The 9705-nt window shown below is 44.1% G+C and overlaps 1 protein-coding gene across 5 annotated transcripts in view; it reads left to right on the top strand.

The window, feature by feature from the left end:
• The first annotated feature begins 1064 nt into the window (after positions 1–1064).
• The window catches only part of ZNF608 (zinc finger protein 608), a 102407-nt gene continuing 93766 nt past the window's right edge, over positions 1065–9705 (top strand). For 2 of the 5 annotated variants that reach the window (XM_060296154.2, XM_060296155.1), the window contains exons 1-2: positions 3104–3682; positions 4698–5790. In XM_060296154.2, the coding sequence (XP_060152137.1) occupies positions 4882–5790 (909 nt within the window). In that variant the 5' untranslated portion in view covers positions 3104–3682; positions 4698–4881. Of the gene's footprint in view, positions 1340–3103; positions 3683–4697; positions 5791–9705 lie in introns of those variants that run through there. The other 3 variants (XM_060296153.2, XM_060296152.2, XM_060296156.2) reach the window with 3 other exon arrangements.

The raw sequence follows: 9705 nt of genomic DNA, 5'->3' as shown, positions 1-9705 counted from the left end.
TCCCCAAGAGAGGGTTAAATATTTGGGGAAGGGGAACCCTGACAATCCCTCGGCTTAAAAATGGTACTGGGACTGTTTAACGGGTTAATCTTCCTAGTATATTTATCTCCCACAAATCGATTTTTTTAAAAAATGAGACTAGCCCGACGTGTTAACATGGTTGGCCGGGACCTCATTTTTTTAAAATTTAAAAAAAATTTTTTGGAGCTGCCTAGGACCAGGTGGAAAAGCTTTGTTACTAATTCCAGGGAAGAACCTTTCACGTAGTGGTGGTTAAATGGTTGCCAGCTTTCACATTTCATTGCTTGTGGACCAGAAGCCTGGGAACAAAAGGGTTACTTGTTTCCCCACCACCGCCTTCACCCCCAGATCGATTTTTCTTATTTAATCAGCGAGTAAAATGAGAGACACAAGGAAAAAAAAAAAAACACCCATTGAAAGAAGGGCAAAGTGGCGGGGGGAGAGTTGAAAGCCAGAAGGTGCAATACAGAAAATCAGTCCGGGGAGTTTGCGCTGCCGAGTCCTTGCAACACGGAATGGAACCGGCAGAACGCTCGCAGTCATTTCCACACAGCCAACCTCCCTTTTCTCCTCGCTACGCGCTACTGGCTCATTTGGCTTCCCTCTGCCACCGAGCGATCACATACATTATTTCCCCCAAGATAACACAATCAAACTTATATTTACCGACATCCTCTCCTCGCAGCCTGTTTGAGATTTGTTTTAATAAATAAGTGTTTTATGTGAATGATGTAGTAATTGAAACAGGCGCACCATTTTTTTTTTTTTTTTCATCTTACTGCAGGAGGTTCCTCAACCCCAATCTGGTTGGAAAATAAAACGCTTTGTCTCCACAACCGCCCCCCACCGGACCCCCACCCGCTCTCAGTGTGTGTTTTATACGTGTGTATATCTCAACCCCCTACAGTAGCCAAGAGAAAGCAGCTAGCCAATGAGAGAGCCCAGTTTCATAAAAGCTGCTCTCTGATTGGCCCGATGAGAAAGGGCAATGGGAACAAAGAAAAGTCCCTTTCAGGTATAGAGGCTGAGAGCTCCTTTTGCTCCACTCCCCCTGTGTGTGTGTTGTGTTTCAGTCCTGATTTCAGTGTTGCAGAACAAGCTTGTTGTGTGTGTGCACCAGGGGAATTTTTCTTTTCTTTTTTTTAATTTGAATTTTTGTTTTTATAAAAAATACACAGGCCGGTCTGTGACATTTGATGGTCCATCTTCTTTAATAATAAATTTGTTGAAGAGATTATAATTTCCAAAATAAAGCGGCTGCAACCAAACACATTCAATGCAGTTAGAAGGAAAAGGTCAACTCGATCCAATACAGACCGTAAGTACGGTTGCGTGGTGTGTCTCTATATAGCACTTAGCGGGGACTTCATGCAGGGGAATGTGCGAGTTTTATGCATTGAAATGAGGAACTAGTTACAGGGTTTGGCTTTTGCATTGAGAACAACAATCCAAGAAGGGTGAATTTTTATTCAGTGGAGGGTGAAGCATTTGTAACTTCTTCACACAAATTAAGCTTGACTGGGCACTCGGGGTAACTTAGAGTAAACTACCTTTGGGGCTCTAACCCAAGGAGAATAAAAGTGACACAGTTACAAATCTTGATCTGCAGTGTCCATTCTCTAGCGCACCTCACCCCTCCCTCTCCTATCCTAGCTGGGAAGGACCCTCTTCCAAACTGAACCAGGAAAATGGGGGCAAGGGCAGAACAAGCCGATTTCTGTCTCTTGTCACATCTAGTGCCCATAATTTAATATTAAACAAGGGAATAGTCACCCATTACCTGTAATGGTTATAATTACCATTTTCCACCTCCTTAAAAAAGCAAGCAGCAAAAACACCATTAAGGGAAAAAAATGCCCCACCCAACCCGAACAAACCCGCAAATAGTAACAATGGTGTGTTTATTACAGGACCTGGATTGGGAGCTAGCAAAATGTTTTTCTTTGTTTAAGACATGAGGGGGGGTCCCTAAAATCCAAGTAGCGTGGAGGTGCCCTGCCCCCCTCGCCTAGTCGTCCCTATCCCTGGCCCCTTGGCAAAGACGGCAAATTGGAGATAAGCTGAGGAAAGGTTTATAAGGTGTTTCTTTAAAACATCTGCTTTGCTCTTGTACTCATTACATTTCACTCCTTCCGAACTTCCGAGAGCCTAGATCTGCGAGAAATGTTTCACATTCATAACTTGTAGCTGCTCCCACTGCAAGGGCGGGAGTGGGGGGAGGCGGCGGGGGGGGGGGTGGAGAGTGTGTGCCGGGGGAGGGGAGAGACCTTCAGCTTTTTTTTAAAGACCAGATCAGTATTTTCTTGATACGCTTGTCACCATTTTTGTTCTCACGACAACCAATTGAGCCCTTGATCCTCACGTGATGTGAAAGGCTTGCACTGTAACAAAATCGCTCCTTTTCGATGGTTGGTTGTTGCTAACTCGCCCATCCCCCTCCCCCAGCCCCGACATTTCCAGCAAAGCGACTCTCCACTTCCAATCTATCAACAATTCATTACTGCTTTTAGCTTCCAAACGCCAGCTAATTAAAAATACTAAGCCAAGCTCTGGGGCCATCTGACTAAACACAGGAGGGGGGGGTGAGAGAGGAGGAGGAGAGAAAAATAAATAAAAAGGAGACGCACCGTTTGCTGCGACTGTAAACGGGAAAAACTGTCCTGAAAAAGGTCGCCTTAAAAAAAAATCTTTTTTTGACTCTAATTATCGAATTACCACATGACTGATCGGCTTGAACGACAGCGGATTTTTCCCCCCCTCGGGGACTATACTGGGAACTCGGTTCCTTTTTCTTAAAACAACATAAAACAGGAAAACATCACATCCTTTAGGTTTCGAAGACTGAACCAATTTTAAACGCCGTTATTTTCCCTACCCCGCCGCCCCCCGGCCCCCACCCTGAATGCTGGTATAACTGGTTTATCAGCTCACTGAATCATCTGCTCCCCTCCCCCTCCACACCTTTCTTTTTCTCCTCTTGCTCGACTTCTCATCCCACCCTTTCCTCCACCTCCTGCTCCCTCCCTCCCCCTTCCTCCCCCATCCCCTTCCCCCTCCTTTCCTCTTAAGTTAGTTCAAGAAATCAAATCTGTCAGGACGGGCGGAAAAATGCCACTTCCCGACTAACAGGCGGAATCCAGCCCAGATTTTCAGTCCTTTCTTCTTATTCTTTCTTCCCTTTCACTAATTTATCCCGATGTTAGCACATTCTGTCTTGTTACTAGCGGACGCCTGTAGGTTTGCTACATGGGATCATTACTTACTGATCACGGTGACTCTGAAGTCTGGAACTGAAGGCGGAATGAGAAGTTGGGAAAACTTTTTTCTCTAAGCTCTCTCTTTTTTAAAAACTATTATTCTCGATGCTTGTTAAGAGGAAAAAAACCCTTTGGTGCTTCTGTTGTGAATGTGAAACATTATCTTCCAGCTGTACAGTGACACATTTTTTTAAGGAGAAAAGGACTGATCCGTTTGCCAAAAGGGGGGTGGGGAAGTGGAATAATGTTATCGAGTGATTATTCTGGCTGAGATGTGTTATTTGGTTCCTTCCTTCTTGATCATTTGGTGTTTAAGTAAAATGAGGCACAGGCTTGTTTGCCGAGTGGAGTGGGAAAGGCATTTTGATTTGCTGGCCTAATTAAAAAATGATAAAGGAGTAAAGGTAAGCAATGTCTGTGTGTGTGTGTGTATGTATATTTATTTTTTTTTTCCTTGACAATCAACTGTTAAAAAGGGGCTGATCCCTTTAAAAACCGTTTTAACTGATCTTTGTCAAACACACACTCATTTGCGGTCATTGAGGCCACCTTGGCGCAGATCACTTAAAGTGTATGTCTTAATCAGTTTCCCGTACAGTCAGTAGCACCATATTTAACAGATTGAGCCAGTCTGTGACCTAGGAATACGGTAGAATTGTTTAGATGTAATTTCTTTTTCTCAAAAGGCATATATTTAGCCTTTTATTTGACACTGTCTTTTCTAAAATAGAGAAATGCTCTTAAAGACGTGTGTGTATATCTCAAAAATAAAATTGTATAAACTGTTGGGGAAGAGAGGATGGGGGGGTATGTGTATGGGGGCGTTATTGGTTGTTTTTTTCTGTTCCTTACTGGGAACAAAAACCAGATTGCCCAGACAATTTGTAAAAAGAAGTAATAAAATTAGAAATGAGGAAAATTTAGCAACATCATTCTGAAACTAGCCTTAGAGAACTTCCAGGGTCTGGTCTTTTAAAAACTGCAAGATCTAGGACATGTTTAAGGATGTTTAAAGCGTGTTCCTTCCTCTTGTCCGAGTGTTCAGGCTGTGTTTCTGGGGTTGTTACCATGTGTATGTGCTAGAAAAAAAAATCCTAAACTCTTTTTTTTTTTTCCCTTAAACCTTTCTGGACTTGACTCAGATCCTTAAGATATTTTAATGCTTTTTAAAAAGTGATTATCCTTGTGTTGTTGATAAAGGGCTTTTCTTTTTTAGCTACTGTAAGATGCTTACTGTCATGGGTACGTTTTTCGGGTTTGGTTATTTTTCTTTAAACCTGATATTGGACTGTGGAGACAATACATGAGCCACCTTCCTCACCATCCTTCCCTGTACCCCTCACTGACTCCCCAGTATTAATCGTTTTTTATTCTGGTAACACCCAGACAAGAAATATTCGACTTTTCCCCCCTTCACAGGAAAAGGTGGACCTGGACTGAAGGGTGTAAACCCCCTGGACCCATTCCTGGGGCAGGAAAAAGAAGAGGAAGATTAGAAGATTTTTTTTTTTTTTAAGAGAAAGCCCAGCGGAGCTAAACGAATGTCCCCTCATCTCCAAAGGAAAGTTCATCGGATTTTTATTCTAGAGAGCTCATCTTCAGGATGTCAGTGAACATTTCTACGGCAGGAAAGGGTGTGGATCCAAATACGGTTGATACTTATGACAGTGGCGATGATTGGGAAATCGGGGTTGGAAATTTAATAATTGATTTGGACGCTGATTTGGAGAAGGACAGACAGAAATTTGAAATGAATAATTCCACCAACACCACTAGCAGCAGCAACTCTAAGGATTGTGGAGGTCTGGCCTCCAGTGGGGCCGGTGCTACCGCAGCCTTAGCGGATGGCCTAAAATTTGCTTCTGTTCAGCCCTCTGCTCCCCAGGGGAATTCACACAAAGAGACCAGCAAATCAAAAGTGAAAAGGAGTAAAACTTCTAAGGATGCTAATAAATCTCTGCCTTCTGCTGCCTTGTATGGGATTCCCGAGATCAGCGGCACTGGCAAGAGGCAGGAAGTCCAAGGGCGCCCTGGAGAGGCAACTGGCATGAATTCAGCGCTGGGTCAAAGTGTGAGCGGCGGCGGCGGCGGCGGCGGCAACCCGAACAGCAATAGTACCAGCACCGGCACCTCCGCTGCCACCGCGGGAACGGCCTCCTGCGGGAAAAGCAAAGAGGAGAAGCCAGGTAAAAGCCAGAGCAGCCGAGGCGCCAAGCGGGATAAGGATGCGGGGAAATCCAGGAAGGACAAGCACGACCTGCTTCAGGGCCACCAGAATGGCAGTGGCAGCCAGGCCCCTTCCGGGGGCCTCTATGGCTTTGGGGCCAAGAGCAATGGAGGTGGCGCGAGCCCCTTCCACTGCGGGGGCACTGGGAGTGGCAGCGTCGCGGCTGCTGGGGAAGTTAGCAAAAGTGCCCCGGATTCAGGGCTCATGGGAAACTCTATGTTGGTAAAGAAGGAAGAGGAGGAGGAGGAGAGCCACAGGCGAATCAAGAAACTGAAAACTGAGAAGGTAGGATAAAGACGCCTTCCTAGATCTCCTACTTTCCTCTTTGTGTGCATTTGTGTGGGTGCGTGGTGGGTGGGGACGTGCCTCTGTGTGCCTTACACTTCGTGCTTTCTGGTTCTTTGTGAGATTTCTCTTCTGTGCATCCTTCCTGTGAACTTTTGGTATGGGGCAGCTTAACTTGGGTGCAGTGTTTAGCTCCTGCTTCTGCTGCTGCTTGTGGTGCTAGTGTTTGGGTCCCCAGGTGGGAGGGTCTGGGTGTTCCAAGTACCTTTTGCCCTGCAGAAGGGCTCTTGGCCAGTCAGCTCGTTGCGGTGTGCTTTTAACAGAAAACCTGCTCCTGTACCCACTTACCTCTTCTCCTGATTTCTCCCCCTAAGGAGAACTGTCTTCTGTTTTAATTTACACGTCCTAGTATTTCTGGTAATGTGTCCTTAGGTGCAGGGTTCACGTTGCCTCCCCGGAGAGGTATGTCGAGGATTCGAATTTGCACTCCACCCTCCACCCATTTATTTTTTCATGATATTCTCCAAGATAGTCTTGTCAAAGGATATGTTACTGTTATTGGTCCCGAATGAAACCTTGGTCTCCTAGGGTCATTGGTTTCATAACCGTGTAGCAAGAATGGAATGGTTTTGGTGACCGCCAGGACTCTTTCCTTGTTCCCTTGCCCAGTTCTTAGCTGGAGATGTAAGAGTGTTATCACTTGGATTTCTTGCCTGACCAGGGAGCTGAAATGTTGGTAAGAAAAGTGGAATGGACTTGGTGGATTGGTGTGCTGAAAGGTGAAAACGGAGCCAAAAGATACCCGAAATACGTGTTGCATTTGAGCGGTGGGGAGCGTTGATTTAGGTAATTCGGACCCTTTTTCCCATCTTTGTCATTGTCGGAAAGTCTAGTGAGACACTGCCTTCGAAAAACTGCCCCTCGTGTAGTGCTGCTTTGTGCTGGAGGCCTAGGACTTACTGGTCCGGCAATTACTGTGCATTAAGTGATGTCCCAAGAGCTGAAGGTGCTCTGTCCACAGAGCAGGTTGGGAGTGAACCGGGGGAGTGAGTGCTGTCTCTATAAAATTAACGTTTAATTCTACAGATTGTGCCTTGCAGAAGCAAGTGCGTGTCGTGTGGTTCGTGGCATGGTTGTTTGGTTATATGCTTATTAAATAATTTGATCTTTGCTCTTTCTCACTTGGTCAAAATTGTGAAGTGTCTTTGGGTGATTATTTCTGTGTACAATTTCTCACTGCTGTCTATTTAAACCTTTTTCTTTTTGCAGGAATAAAGTTTCGGTTTTATGATTTTAGAAGTCGATGAAGGTACATTAAGGTGTAGATGATGCCAAAATCGCAAAAAGCCTCTGAACGCCTGCTTCTTCTAGCCATATCCCCTTGGTCAGACAGCATTTTACACTGATGACTTTAAAGGCATTAAAAAAAATACAATCCAGGTTTTGATTCTTATGCTGAAATGTGGACTTTCACATAATTTCTGCTAAAAGGCGTTCTGAAGTCTTCTTATTAGTACAGTAGAGCATTTACTTTTGTTGCCAGTAGTCTTCAAATTGCAGTTCTAATCTGCCCTAACTATCTAGATGAATTGCCCTAATCCAGTGCTCACAATGGCTGTGGTTAAGGAGTCAGAGCCATTTGATTGGATTCACTGCTGCCTGGAATGTGGGAGGTACTGCCCTTAGCCTTTTAATCTTCCAGCCAAATGTTCACAGTCAACAATTTTGTTTAGCTGGCAATTGGAACATTTCAGTATCTCAAAGGCTGCTGTCATGGCAACTGAGATGAGAGCGTGGTGTCGGTTCTCCAGTTTTTGTGTTCTTTTCACTTTCCAGTCACACAGGAAACTGGATGAAAAATGGAAGAATTAAGTTATTCATATACATGCAACTCATCTTCAGAGGAGTATAAGTGTGATAATGTGAATTACCTAAATAAAGAGCAAACAAGTCATGATGGGTCTGGGGTGGAGGGAGGGGAGCAAGCACAGTGCATTTAGATTCATACCACTGCCAACCGTAGCTGCTGGTATGGGCACAGGGCCCCTTCAGGGATGGCTCTGAGGGGCTTGAATACTGCAGTGTGGGCCATTTTCTGTCAAGCTATGGTGCTGGCTCAGGATCTGGAAGCCTGTTCCTTCAGCTTTCCTCCCCACGCCCACTGCACCCCAGAAGGACTTCTCTTAAGAACGCTTTCCTCCTTGGCGCACAGAGATGGCACTCCCTTGTACAGATGCCACCCAGGGAAGTCACTCTAATTCCACTAACTCTTGGTTGTGTAAAATTTGACTTCAATTTAGAAAATACTTCCTAATGACAAGGAGGAGACCTCTTGAGGCGGGAAAGATTTAGTAGGACAAGCTTTACCTGGCAAAATAATTCGACACCGAGGCATCCTTTGAGAAAGGTTTTTTGATGTTTTTGTACAATGTTTTAATTTCAGCCTTGTTTGATTATCTGGGTTTGTGAAGAGTAAGTGTCTTAAGGGTGAAGGTGGTTAATTTTCGGCAATCGGATGTGGCTCATGAAGGGGTCAAATGTGAAAACCAAAGAGGGGTGTAATGTGGTGTGTGTGCTTTTTTCTTTTTCTTTTTCCTGGTTGGATGGTTCCAGGAGATTCGTAAGACTTGCTGTCACCGGTGAATTTTCACAGCATGCTTCTATGTCTATTTTTGGTCTGTTTATTCTGTTTCTTCACTACACAAAGTCATGTAAAACATGATAAATTGGACCTTATGAAAGGTCCAATTATGAAATTAAATCAATGAGCGTTCTAAGTCCTTTATGTGGAAACCACAAGTATGTTGTAAAAGTCGCCACTCTCTTAATATGTGAACAAAATCAAAACATGCCATAATTCTAAGATACTTGAGCTGTATTTCTATAGCCCATTTTGTGGTTAAGCCACCAGTGACGTGTCTGAATAAGTAGATTTGACGGTTTGGTTTTTGGTTGTTAAAACCTGCTTCCCCACCTGCCCCCTCCTTTTCTTTTGAAGCATAATAGCCTGTATTGAGGCTCTTCTGCATGTATCCTCCTTAACCGTCTTACAGTTTTGACCTATCAGACGGAGGCATTCGGCTGGGCTAATAGTTCAATACAGTACATGGGTTTATTTGATCGCTGGGATATTCCAAAATACATACAAGAATTCTTAAAAACAGCTGAGACTTCAAATACATGTGAAGAGCCTAGGAGATCTTATGGTTGGGTCTTAGGATTCTGACTCTTCAGTATGCATTTAGAAAAGAGAATGATTTGAGTAATATCATGCTGCTTTCATTAAGCTGGTCCTTAACAGCCTAAGTGTGGGCTCTACAAATGGACCTGTCTATAAAGGATATCATTCATTTTATTTTATTCTCTTGTAGAAGCCTTTTTACACTTCACTAGGGAATTCTGGCACGTTTTCTAAGTGAATGTGATTAGTTGAAGAACATATTTTGATTAATAAGTTTTGTGGATGATATGCTTCCCCCCCAAATACAGTGCCCCCTACAAATTCTGCTTAGAGAGTGCAGTTTATCTACTGTGAAATAAAAGGGCAGAAAGGTCACTTGCTATAATTAAAGAACAAAGTCCATTGTTGTTGGACAGCAAACTGTTTTGAAAGCTACATAAGGGATTTAGCTGTTGAAAACGTTGGTAACTAAGGGTGGCTCCCAAGCAGCACTGATTCAGCTCCTTTCTTTTCTATAGGCTTCCTCGGAGGATGACAGGGCTTTTGCAGTGGGTGCAGAGGGGCTGCTCTTTCCCCAACGAAGTTTTCTGTGAGACCCCGTGGAAGCTTGGAAGATTTGCATAACCAGGCACATCCCTGGGTTCTGAGCACAGTATCTGTAATCTGCTGGGCTTGCTGGAGAAATTTTAAAAATTACTCAGCAACTGATCAAGATTGTGCTAAAAGAGATAAAT

The sequence above is a fragment of the Globicephala melas genome, chromosome 3 (genome assembly GCF_963455315.2).
Source record: "Globicephala melas chromosome 3, mGloMel1.2, whole genome shotgun sequence".
NCBI lineage: Eukaryota > Metazoa > Chordata > Mammalia > Artiodactyla > Delphinidae > Globicephala > Globicephala melas.
The sequence above is the reverse complement of the archived record's forward strand: the minus strand, read 5'-3'. Positions and strand labels throughout refer to the sequence as shown.